We start from the raw sequence: 12,805 nt of genomic DNA on the forward strand, positions 1-12,805 counted from the left end.
TCAGCTCCTTTTGTGGGCTTCAATAATTTTGATTAGTTAGCTTTTATAATATCATTATCTGTTGGGAGAATAAAAACCCTTTTCAATATGCAAAGTGACAAATCCAACAACGTTGTCCTGCTAAATAAACATGCACTTTTTGCATAATTTAAATAGTGTGCGGAAAGGTCTGAGTATTATATTTTGATTTTCCTTTCTCGATTGGAAATGATGAAAGTAAAATCTGGTTGTCTTGATATGACTGGATCCTCCTCCTAGTGACTTGGTAGGGAAAATTGTTTCATTGCTTAATAAGTATTCTCTTAATTTGTAATTTCCTTCCTTTTATAGGGATGCTGCACACAGAGTTCACCCATTAGCAGGGCAGGGAGTCAACCTGGGTTTTGGGGATGTTGTTAGTCTCTCTCAACATCTCAGCGAGGCAGCCTACAATGGCAAAGACCTAGGTAGGAGAATCTTTGTCTCTGGCTAGTTTAACTGTAAATGGGGTCATTTTTGGTGATGAAGGCTGGTTTTTTTAAAAAAAAACACTAGGTTCTCTTTCTAAGAATTCTCACTTTAATGCACTCTGTGTAGACTTTGCAAGTTTTCATCCTGGATATCCCATTTGGGTTCTCATTCCTATAATTTACATGACTACTTCCTTTTCTGACCCACTCATCTGCCAAGTGAAGCTGATTGTGAGCAGGTAACCTCCTGAGGTCGGAGGTACATGTGTGTGATTGGTATGTCTTCACTCTGCTCCCAAAACCTGGCTGATTGGCTGAGGAAAGCATTATAGCTTTGTCTCAGTGTTCCTCAAGGCATTTATGACCAAATACAGCATTCTGGTGAACCAGTATTTAAAAGCTAGAAATAATTGACCTCGGGCTACCATAATTGTACACCTCCAGAGTCAAGATAATCTTGTGCCTGATGTTCCTCCCTATTAACATTGCCCACTGCCAGTGGATAGTTGTCAGAAATGCTGGCTTTTTCTTTATAAATCTCCCACATCCTAGCCATGGATGCTGATGCCATTTTCAGTATTCAAACTGATACCAGCTCAGTACAGATCAAAAATTGAACCTCGCCTTTGATAACAGCATGAATATTGGTAGTGTTTTAATCTATCTCAGCAGTTCAGAATTGCAGCAGTTCAGAATTGAACAGGAAGTGGACTCTATTGTGTCTGCATCAACTGTCTGAGCATTTTAACCTGGTGCCAATGTCCTATCCTTTCCTGTTTTTTTTCTGTCGGAAGGATGTTGTGAAACTTTAAAAGCATTCAGAAAAGATTTCAGGATGTTGCCAGAGTTGGAGGATTTGAGCTATGGGGAGAGGCTGAATTGGCTGGGGCTGTTTTCCCTGGAGCGTCGGAGGCTGAGGGGTGACCTTACAGAGGTTTATAAAATCATGAGGGGCATGGATCAGATAGCTGGAAATTTTTGTTGCAAATGTTTCGTCCCCTGTCTAGGTGACATCCTCAGTGCTTGGGAGCCTCCTGTGAAGTGCTTCTGTGGTGTTTCCTCCGGCATTTATAGTGGCCTGTCCCTGCCGCTTCGGGTTGTCAGTTTCAGCTGTCCGCTGTAGTGGCCGGTACATTGGGTCCAGGTCGATGTGTTTGTGGATGAGTGCCATGCTTCTAGGAATTCCCTGGCTGTTCTTTGTTTGGCTTGCCATATCATGGTAGTGTTGTCCCAGTTGAATTCATGTTGCTTGTCGTCTGCGAGGATGTCACCTAGACAGGGGACAAAACTTTTGCAACAAAAATTTCCAGCTCGGCAAACAGAACCACAACAACGAGCACCCGAGCTACAAATCTTCACCCAAACTATGGATCGGATGAATAGACAAAGTCTTTTCCCTGGGGTGGGGGAGTCAAGAACTGGAGACCATAGGTTTAGGGTGAGAGGGGAAAGATATAAAAGGCACCTAAGGAGCAACATTTTCACGCAGAAGGTGGTGCATGTATGGAATGAGCTGCCAGAGGAAGTGGTGGAGGCTGGTACAATTACAACATTTTAAAAGGTATCTGGATGGGAATATGAACTGGAAGGGATTAGAGGGATATGGGCCAAGTGCTGGCAGGTGGGACTAGATTGGGTTAAAATATCTGGTTGGCATGGATGACTTGGACCGAAGGGTCTATTTTCGTGCAGTACTTCTCTAATACTCTAAATAATCAGCCACTGCTCTTTGAATGCCTCAGTTGAATGAGTAATTCATCAAACTGCTTTTTTAAGCAGTTATAAAGAATAAAACAACTCCTTATAGGCTGAATTTTCAGCTATATCATGGGGGGGCGTTTTATTCTTTGATGGAATGAGGGTATCACTGGCTAGGCCAGCACTTATTGCCCACCCCTAATTGTCCAGAGGGTAATTAGATATAATCTGCTATATTGTCCTCAGACTTTTACTTATAATGCTTTACAACTTATTTATCTAAGCACCATTTAACTAATGGAATTGAGTTGACTGCTCTGCATTTTAACCACTGCCATCATCAACCATTGTTTCCTCTTGTTTATCTAGGGTCTACCAACCACCTCAATGCATTTGAAACAGAGCGTCAGAGACATAATCTCCCTGTCATGGCTACAATAGACCTGCTGAAAAGATTATATTCAACTAAAAGTATACCATTGGTCTGTCTGAGGAGTCTTGGTCTGCAGGCAACAAATGCATTTGTACCTATTAAGGTAATCAGTTTATTATTTGTAAGGATGAGAGTTATGGAATAACACACATTAGGATACCGAATGATTTCCACTGGTCTATTAATTGGTAGGAATTGACAGCTAAATTTGGTTTGACATTAGAAACAAGGAAGAATGGAGTATGCATTTTCATGGGGGTTATCAGAATAAGCATTTGCTTGTGGACTCTGTTAATTTAATCAGTACTTGAATGATAAATACTAAAAGGTTTAGAAAAAGGGTTAGTTGTTTCAGCCAATGTTGCTCTTACATAACTCAGTGGCCATTGTAAAATTACATTGACAGAAACCTGGGAGCAGGGTCATGTGCTCTCACTTCAAGGATTTTTTTGTTTTAAACAAAGTGTTATAATAAAACTGGCTTGGATTATGTTTGATATTTTATTAATAAACTTTTTCCATTATTTCCAGGAGCAAATCATGGCATTCGTCAGTAGGTGAATCGTATTTCGCACCTATCTTGGATTTCTTCTATCTTTGGAGGATTGCAAATTCTGGCCACTAGGAAACTTTTTATTTGAATTCCTGTTGTTCACTGTAAAGGACTGATTTGTTATATTTTCTAATTTATTACATTGGAATGGAATACATAGTATAGTACAAATCAAATATTTACTATCAAATTCCTTGTCAGCTTGCATCCAAAATAGTGTGCCACAGAACAGTGAACAGCATGGATGGTGAATGGTACAAGAAATCCAAAAATAGTCAGAATGACCTCATCGCCCACTCATTGGTGAAGTTTGTTTGTGGTTTGTGACAGTCCAATGCATGGTTAAATCTTATAAAGGAAAGTACAAATTAATTCAGGCTGATGAATCATAACATGTGATTGAAAAGAGAGAAGCCGCCTGAATGCTTAAATGCATTGAATTGTTACGCTGTAGAGCAAAATGTACACTCTGCTATCATTTTGTTTATGGGAAGGGACTCTGCAACTTGTTTTGTGTGAACAGTATGCACAGACGTCAGATCGTAGTGTACATTGAACTATCACTGTGTTTCAAGAAATCTGAGCCTCTTGTATCTGATGCAGTCTGGGTCTATCAGGGTAAAGATAAAGCAGAGAAAGCAAACCAAGAGATACTATAAGAGTTAATTAACACTTACAAATGGTATTTTTATAAAATAAGGCCAAAATAGTGAAATTACATATCAGAAATAAAAGTAATACTCATGTTTTGTGATTTGTAAACTTTCTAATTTTGATGTAGATACATTGTGAACTGGTATTGCAAGTGGTGTCTTCAGAATTGAGGGATCTTTTGAAGTGAATGGTCGCAAAATAGCAGGATTTCTAAGTCAAGTTTGCAAATTAAGCAAATCTTTCAGATGTTTCCTGGGTGAACTCTGGTAGTCATGTGCTATTTGGCTCAGACCATCAGTGAACTTGGGTATAGATTGATTCCTGAAGAAGGGCTAATGCCCGAAACGTCGATTCTCCTGTTCCCTAGATGCTGCCTGACCTGCTGCGCTTCTCCAGCAACACATTTCCATCTCTGACTCCAGCATCTGCAGACCTCATTTTCTCTTTATAGATTGACTTTCCATATTTTCCTACTATTTTTATTGGAGCAGGATGCAATTGCTTCCAGAGTTCTGATCTCAGAGTGCTGTGAATTTTAAAATCCAGCTTAATGTTTTCATGAATACAGTGAATTGTAAGAACTGAACCGATGAAAATCTTATTTTGTCAGTCAGTTTTAAAAAAAAAAATCAGCTTATGTTGGTACCTGTAAGTAAATTACCTGCAGTTGTACTCCAAGGGCATATTCAGTGTCCTTTTTTAATATAAATCACTATAAATACTATTATTTTAGTACAATACTAGTTGGTAATTTAACAACCTGCTTGCTAACGTTTAGTTAGTCTTAAGACATTTTCTTGCCAAATATTAGTTTTTCCCCTGAACTATTTTTTGATTTTGATTTGATTTATTACCTAAGTACGGTCAAAAGTTTTGTTTTGTGTACTGGACAGGCAGATCATATCATACAAAGTGCATTAGGGTAATAGAACAGAACAAGGAATAATGTTATGACGGCAGAAAAAGGTGCACAGAGTGAGATCAACATTAAATTTAAAATTTGAAAAGTCCACTTGTAAGTCTAATAACAGCAGGGAATAAGCTGTTCTTAAATCTGTTTAAGCTTTTGTATCTCAGAGGTTGGAAGAGATTTCTACCCCATTAAATAATTTTGGAATCAACAGGGTTTTGATGTTGCTGTGCAGTGACAATCTGCTGTAAAGAGTGAATTAATTGCAGGTTTTCTTTTGCCTTATTTTAATCAAGTACATTTATGTTCAACACGTATGCATTGATTGACTTGAATTCACACTTCAGTCTCAAGTTACACATAACCCTTGTCAGTTTCTCCACTTATTTTACAAACTAAGCCATTGAATGATACTTTAATTTAGTTAGAGGCTCCCACCAATTGTGATGTCTTTCCTTTATTTATATTGTATTGTGTAACTATAGTGGGAGGGTCAGTAGTTGTAGATGGCTGGTACATTATGCAAAGTGATGGAAATGGGGTGGATTCAATCCCTATAACAGCTAATTATCTGTATTTTTAAAAAGTACTAATGTGAAAAATTAATTAACTTAAATTTGACAAATCCCTAGAACCTAATGATCTTTGCCCTTTCATTTCTTAAAATGTTATTAATTCAGAAATGTAGTGACATGGTATTTGAAAGGATGGAGAGAGAAAAAAGGGGAACACAGACTACGAATAGACCTGTAGCCTGACGTTAGTTATAGGGAAAATGCTAGAATCTATTATAAAGGATATGATTGTGCTATATGTAATCCTGTGTGCTTCAATGCATGATAGTGTTCCCACCATATAGAGCTCTATTCCGTCAGGATTAAAGATTAATGTTGATCATCTTCGCTGCATAGTCTACCAGAAGCAATGTCTGCCAGTTGGGGCAACACCATGTTGCAAAACAAACAGCATATCTTTAGCATCCTTACCAGTTTCATTGAATAAGATTTTGTTTAAAATAAAACCTATCCCTCCATTTCAAGACGAAAGTATTGTCAGTAAAACAAGAATGTTCCAGCTTTGTCTTTGGTTTGCAAAAGTGAATAATCAGATGCAGAAACTAAGTATATTTTATTAAATCTAGATGTATTTCAAGGGTAAACCAAGTGAGTAGCTCGTACAGGTATTTTATTTGAACAGGTTAGTTTTAAATCATGTTATGACACACTGCTGAAGCAGATGGGACTTCAGCCCAGGTTTTCTGACCCAGATGTACTGACACCACTGCATCATAAGAGCTTCAACTGCTGTAGATAAGTTGAAGTTGTCTGTCCTTCAGGGATTGTGGAGCTGCTTCTAAATGTGGCTGATGTAGTAGAAAGGAACGAAAAATAGCAAGAAGCACGCATACTATTCAATAATCATTTAATTTAAAATATCTGTTTAATTCATGATAAAAGTTTAAACTCATCTGATAAGTTTACACCATAAGATCAGAGTATTGAGAATATTCTGTGTAGATGTCCTGAATTCGTCAATGAAATCACTGCAAGTGAATATTTTATATGAAATCATTTTTACAGCCATCATGCAGTTAAATACACTTGTGCAATATACATAATTTTTGAATAAAAGCAGCAAAGATTTTGTTCCAGGAGACAAAATATAGCCACAAAGTTTTGGCACATGGCAGACAGAGAGAGAGAGAATCTTACATGACTGCTAACAAAGCTCTCCTACTTTCAGTGAGCGTTTGTTGATTAAAAGCTAGACTGAAAATGAAACCACTTTGATCAGAGATGTTTAAATTGCTGAGACAGTGACTGGGCAAGAGAATCTGATGAGCCATACCCAATATTTATAGGTCTTCTGATCTATACAGCTGGCTAGTGTGAAACTAGCTCTTGGCACAGCATTTACCAAAAACGCCAGTCAAATTTGACAGCTTTCAGGTACACTTTCGATTACTTGACATAAACTAGTTGAATTTAAATGTTTCTTTTAAGTTACATAATTTTAATACCTGATTAGTCTGATTTGTTAGTTACTTAAAATAGCAGTACAAAACATTATTGTAATCTGAAACCTGAGTGGCTTTATTAACAACATCACACTGCTCCAGCTTGTCATAGATTTGAAACTTGTAAGGAAATTATGTAACAGAGATCAAAGTCTGGTTAAGGCAGAATTTTGTACCACAGTGATTTGAACCCATTGAAATTCAAACTTATCCAAGAGCTAAATTGACTTCCAAGGTGACACATCTATTACAGTCACAATTAAAAATTAACACATTTGTGGTATTTGAGTATCTCCCAATTACTGCTTAATTACTTTATATTTCCACTCCCTACCATCTCCAAATAATTTAATATCAGATGCTGGTCTCCTGGCAAAACAGGTTCAAGTTAAAAGTCACTAGGAGGCATTCAAGATCAGTTGAGGATAACAACTTCCCATATTCTTGAGGTTAAAATGCCAATCCCTAGCTCCCCCACTACTCTTTATTTGCTCATACAACCAACGCTGGTTCTAATAAGAAGATTTAATGTTCTCGTGCTCCTAAGTGAATAAAAAACATTCCCACCAGCTTTGAAAGCAAGCTTCTTCTAAGATAACCCTATATCTGGAACTAAATTTGGAGTGAGATTTAATTTGAGTAATTTTTAAAAATCTAGGCATGCTATCACTAACAGTAATCAGGACATGTTTAAAAATATCTACTGTCATTGAAGGTTTTGAGCTGATTTACATCAACATCTTATAGACTTTTGTTACAGTGGGAGCAAGCACTAACCAAATTAAATTGTTAATACTGAAAAGTATTTAAGTATATCAGAGTTTCTCTGCAAGTCCAGTAGAAAGATCATTTCATGATTACTGCCCGATGTGATGTTTTGGTATTGAGCATTTCCACATTCTTATGGCAATTCCATCGAAGGTATATTTTTGAAAGTCTTGATGTTGATTTTATTTTTCTGCTTAATTTATCAAAGAGGAGTCAAAAATATAGCAATATAGCATAGCTTCCTCCCCATCCCTAATTAACTAACCACCTCATGAAACAATGAGAGACTCTCTCGAAGGGAGCACATCTCTGACTTGTTTTCAGTGAATGGAGACCAGTTTGGAGTTGAAGTTATTTTTTCTATATGCAGATAGAAATCAGTGCTCAGACTTTAAAACAGTAGCAATCATGTGACTCACTGCCCCATAAATAAAGTGTCTCATTAGATTTGCTTTACAATTCACGCAGTGCTCCTCAGTGACTGGATGAGGTGGAATGCTGCTCCTAGTGCCCAGCTAGTTTCAATATTATTGACTTTCTTGGCCAGCTGTGAAAATAATAAATGCAAGAATGATAAATGCTATAATACAGTAAACATCAATCTTCAGCAAGCCCAGAAAAGACTGGGACAGAATTGAGAGGGAAGTCACAACAACAAACATAAGATTTTACTTCTAGGATGGTAGTCTTCCAATAGTTGGACTTCCTACTCGACCACCGAATGTCAGCAGAAACCTCAGCCCCATCCTCTCCTAATCCAACATCACCCGACCCCCTTGTCTGATCCTAATAGATACCTTGCAAACATTTAACATGCCTAATCTCTGTTTGTATTCCCAGCTACACCATGGAGCAATGTGCACTACTGAAACTACAAGATCCACAGAACAAAGTGTCAATAGCACTTGAGATCAATTACAAACTAAAATTATTTATTTCGTTGGATGCAATGCCAAGATGGTTTTAAAACTTTAAAAGCAGAATTTTATGTCCTCCAAGTTCTGAAGCAAGTTTGCAGATGGAAACCATAAATTTCTACTTTTAAGTTTTAAACCAATGATTTGGAGGAGCTGGTGTTGGACTGGGGTGTACAAAGTTAAAAATCACAACACCAGGTTATAATCCAACAGGTTTAATTGGAAGCACACTAGATTTCGGAGCGCCACTCCGAAATCTAGTGTGCTTCCAATTAAACCTGTTGGACTATAACCTGATGTTGTGTGAGTTTTAACTTTGTAAAACCATTTGAGGCATTCTAAGAAAAAATAATTTTAGTTTGTAATTGGTGTCAAGTCCATAAATATTCTTGATTAATAAGGATATCAAAGGTTACATAGAAAAGGCAAGAGAATGGGGTTGAGAAACAGCAGCCATGATCAAATGGCAAAGCAGGCTTGATGGGCCAAATTGCCTAGTTCTGTTCCTATATCTAATGGTCTTTAAAAAGTTTTACACTGTTATAAGTTGTACTGAATTAGCGATGACTTGGAATAAACAGAAGATAACTTTGACAGAGATTTTAGTTTATTCTTTGGGGTTACCTGACTAATCTACAAGATAACTTTGTTAATCATCTGTATTTTTAATAGCCTAGACTAACTTTATAAACTTGATAATGAAAGGAAACATTTCTTACAGTCTGTCTATAGCACATTAGAAAGTGAAGCTGAATAAGCATCATGTTTACCTGTAGTTCTGTGTTATCATAGAATCCAAACCCTTCCTTGAGTAAGGCAGTGATGTATGTTAGATCCATGCATAGAAAGGGACTACCTTTGGTTGCTTTATTGAAGTTTTCACACACTGAAGAATTCAAAGTTCATAATTAAGCAGCAGGAAAACAGGAGTGATTTGGTTTCACTTTGATCTATTAGGAGATTGTATGACCACATGACAACTAGCAATTACTTTCCTGTCCTTTCTCTTTTTATAAATGTTTTTACTCCTTTAAAAAGGGCACTAGATTCATGGAAAATTATACATAGAAATTACAACATAGAAATAACATTTTATCCAACGGGTCCATGCTCCATATAAGCTTCCTCATACTCTGTTTTATTCTAACCCTTTCTCTCTCATGTACTCATCTAGCTTTCTCTAACAATACATTAATGCAATTCTTTACCAACTCGATGCAATAAGAAGAGCCAGGAAGTTTCTGCTGAGTTTGCTAATGTAGATCTTATTTCTGAGTTCCAAAGAAAGTCATACTGCACTAGAAACGTTAACTATTTCTCTCTCTACATATGCTGCCAGACTTGCTGAGTTTCTCCAGATTTTCTATTTTTCTTGTTTTTACCTTTTCTGGTTCCAGACTCTGTAACAAGTGAAACATCTTACCAAGTCTACCCTATTAAACCTTACCAAAATTTTAAAGATCCCTTAGCCTTTTCTTTTTCAGACAAAATTAAACTCAGTCAGTTCAGTCTATTCTGATATGTACAATGTCCTTGTTCATCTGTGTGCATCTCTCCACTTCACCTGAGGAAGGAGCAGTGCTCCAAAAACTTGTGTTGGACTACAATTTGATGCAGTGTGACTTTTGACTTCATCTGTGTAAATCATCTTTTGAACACTTCTGTAGTCCTTCCATGCCCTCCTTATAATTATGGATACTCTGTGCTTTTCTATTGTATAATCATTTGAATAGATTTCAGTTTCTTGAACAATACCTTGATAGGTTTCAGCATTTGTGATATGATTATTATTGCCAAGATTGGCAATTATGCCTCATTGCCTGGTTTTCCACAAGAAGACAGTATTGTACTGTACTCTTGACCTACTGCAGTGTGTGCAAAGAAGGCATTTCCACAATATTATCAGTTGGTCCATTTTGATAACACTTTACTTAACTTAGGAAGGCAATAGGCCCTCACTAAAGCAAAGAGTTCACCCTGAAAATTACTACTTTGTACAAATTTTCCTCTCTAGTCCTTAAAATCTTGCTTTGGAAATTAGTTTTCGTCTGCCTTGGAATAGAATCATGTCTTTCCACTCAAAATAATATAGAAAATTCTGTTTTCCTTGCTGGTGAGAGGTTAGTTTGTTCTTATTACCAGTTCTATTTAGTTAGGGTAAGGATACAAACCTTTTGCAGAATTACTTCTAAGTACAGAATATTTCTATTTAAAAAGATTGTTAAAAAAATACCTTCTATTGCTTTTGTTTCAAAATCCTTCACACGTATAACGCCACCCTCCTCAACATCTAAAACAAATTAGAAATAAAGCTTTTGAAAACTTATTTTGATACGTGTAGAAAAATGAGATCAAAAACATAATGTAGCTGTTCACATACCAATAATTCCTGCATCTACAGCTCGATCGTAGTAATATGAAAATGCGTAGAATGTCCTCCTTTTGATTTCATCTTGCTGATCAAGTTTCTTTTGTATCAGCTTGATAATTTCAGTGTAGCAGGATTGGAAGCCAGAAGGAACTGTGATTACAAATAAATAACAATACTTGCATTTATATGTCACCGATTTGACTTTCTCATCCAGCAGATAAATTAACTCTGCAAGTTACCTTCTAAGCCATTCACCATCCTGACTTGGAAATTATCACTATTCCTCCACTGTCACTAGGTCAAAATCCTCCCTAAGGGCATTGTTTGTCAACCTACAGCAGGTGGACTGCAGTAGCTGAAAAGGGCAGCTCACCACCACCTTCCCAAGGGCAACTAGGGATGGGCAATGGATGCTAGCCAAGCCAGTAACATCCCACGAGTGAATAAAAAAAATGATTAAAGTCAGTTGTGATTAATGAATTGCCCTATTAACATAACTTCACTATCTCCTGATTTATTCTCTGACCTATCGTATAGCTACTTCCCCTTGGTAAGGTACTACACATTAGACCACTTAAAAATAGTGGGGTACTATGTTACCATGGATACAGGATAATGGGGAGTCCAGTGGAGATTCACTAGACTGGTTCTGGGTATGGAGGGATTATATTATGAGGAGAGGTTGAATACTCAGAGTGGGATGAGTGGTGAACTTATTGAAACAAAAAACAAAGATTCTTAAGGGGCTTGATAGTTTCCCTTTGTGGAGGAAGTCTACAGCAAGAAGGCATAATCTCAGAGGAAGACTTTCTTCATGAGGACCATAAATCTGTGGAATTCTTTACTGTAGAGGCTGGGTCGTCACATTTTTCAAGGCTGAGAAAGACAGATCTTTAACAGAATGAAGGGGAAAAGAAAGGAAAATGGAATTGAGGATTATCGGTTTAGCCCTAATCTCATCGAATGGGGGAAACACTCTAAACTCCCACAAGCAGTAATGTGAGAACAATCACATCATCTGTTTTAGTGATGCTAATCGGGAAATAAAATATTGGCCAAGACAATATCTCCACCATCACTCATTGAATGTGGCATGGTTTCTTTCATGATTACCTGAGAAAACCAACACATCCTCTACACAAATTCCCATACAAAAATTATACTTCTCCTCTACGACAGTATCAACCTAAACTTTTGTTTTCTGGAGTAGGAGCCAAATCCACAATTTTACACATCAGAGCAAGGTGCTGTCCATGGAACAATTGCTAAGACAAGGACCTTTACATAAGTCTTTCTACCTAGGCCACAAAGGCCATGTCCATGGGAGAAAGAGAGGTATTCATTCATTCGTAGAGTCATACAGCATGGAAATGGACCCTTTGGTCCAGCCAATACATGGCAACTATAATCCCAAACTAAACTAAAACAATCTGACTGCGCTTGGCCCTCCAAACATTTCTCATTCATGTATAGAACATTACAGTGCAGTACAGGCCCTTTGACCCTCGATGTTGTGCCGACCTGTGGAACTAATATGAAGCCCATCTAATCTATACTATTCCATTATCATCCATATTTATCTAATGACCATTTCAATGCCCTTAAAGTTGGCGGTCACCTGCTGTTGCAGGCAGGGCATTCCATGCCCTTACTACTCTCTGAGTAAAGAACCTCCCTCTGACATCTGTCCTATATCTGTCACCCTTCAATTTAAAGCTATGTCCCCTTGTGCTTGCCATCACCTCTGAGGAAAAAGGCTGTCACTCTCCACCCTATCTAATCCTCTGATCATCTTGTCACCTTAGTCCAAGAACTCCCCACCTACGTTCGGGACACCACCCATGCCCTCCACCTGCTCCATGATTTTCGCTTCCCCGGTCCCCAACGCCTTATTTTCACCATGGACATCCAGTCCCTGTACACCTCCATCCCCCATCACGAAGGACTCAAAGCCCTTCGCTTCTTTCTTTCCCGCCGTACATTTCCCCCCCGACGTGGTCGACGATGCCCTCCACCGCATCTCTTCCACTTCCCG

At 37.8% G+C, this 12,805-nt stretch overlaps 2 protein-coding genes across 4 annotated transcripts in view; one reads left to right on the forward strand and one right to left on the reverse strand.

Moving 5' to 3' along the window:
* coq6 (coenzyme Q6 monooxygenase) overlaps positions 1-7,903 on the forward strand; it is a 29,517-nt gene extending 21,614 nt beyond the window's left edge. The window contains exons 10-12 of the mRNA XM_043697081.1: positions 331-446; positions 2,517-2,683; positions 3,112-7,903. Coding sequence (XP_043553016.1) covers positions 331-446; positions 2,517-2,683; positions 3,112-3,141 — 313 coding nt within the window. The 3' untranslated portion in view covers positions 3,142-7,903. The remainder of the gene's footprint in view (positions 1-330; positions 447-2,516; positions 2,684-3,111) is intronic.
* Positions 6,119-12,805, reverse strand: part of entpd5a (ectonucleoside triphosphate diphosphohydrolase 5a) — a 60,395-nt gene continuing 53,708 nt past the window's right edge. For all 3 annotated transcript variants that reach the window (XM_043697085.1, XM_043697083.1, XM_043697084.1), the window contains 4 exons: positions 10,780-10,920; positions 10,633-10,689; positions 9,170-9,285; positions 6,119-8,029 (listed from right to left, as the gene is read on the reverse strand). In XM_043697085.1, the coding sequence (XP_043553020.1) occupies positions 7,943-8,029; positions 9,170-9,285; positions 10,633-10,689; positions 10,780-10,920 (401 nt within the window). In that variant the 3' untranslated portion in view covers positions 6,119-7,942. The remainder of the gene's footprint in view (positions 8,030-9,169; positions 9,286-10,632; positions 10,690-10,779; positions 10,921-12,805) is intronic.

This window comes from Chiloscyllium plagiosum, chromosome 10, assembly GCF_004010195.1.
Source record: "Chiloscyllium plagiosum isolate BGI_BamShark_2017 chromosome 10, ASM401019v2, whole genome shotgun sequence".
Classification (NCBI taxonomy): Eukaryota; Metazoa; Chordata; class Chondrichthyes; order Orectolobiformes; family Hemiscylliidae; genus Chiloscyllium; species Chiloscyllium plagiosum.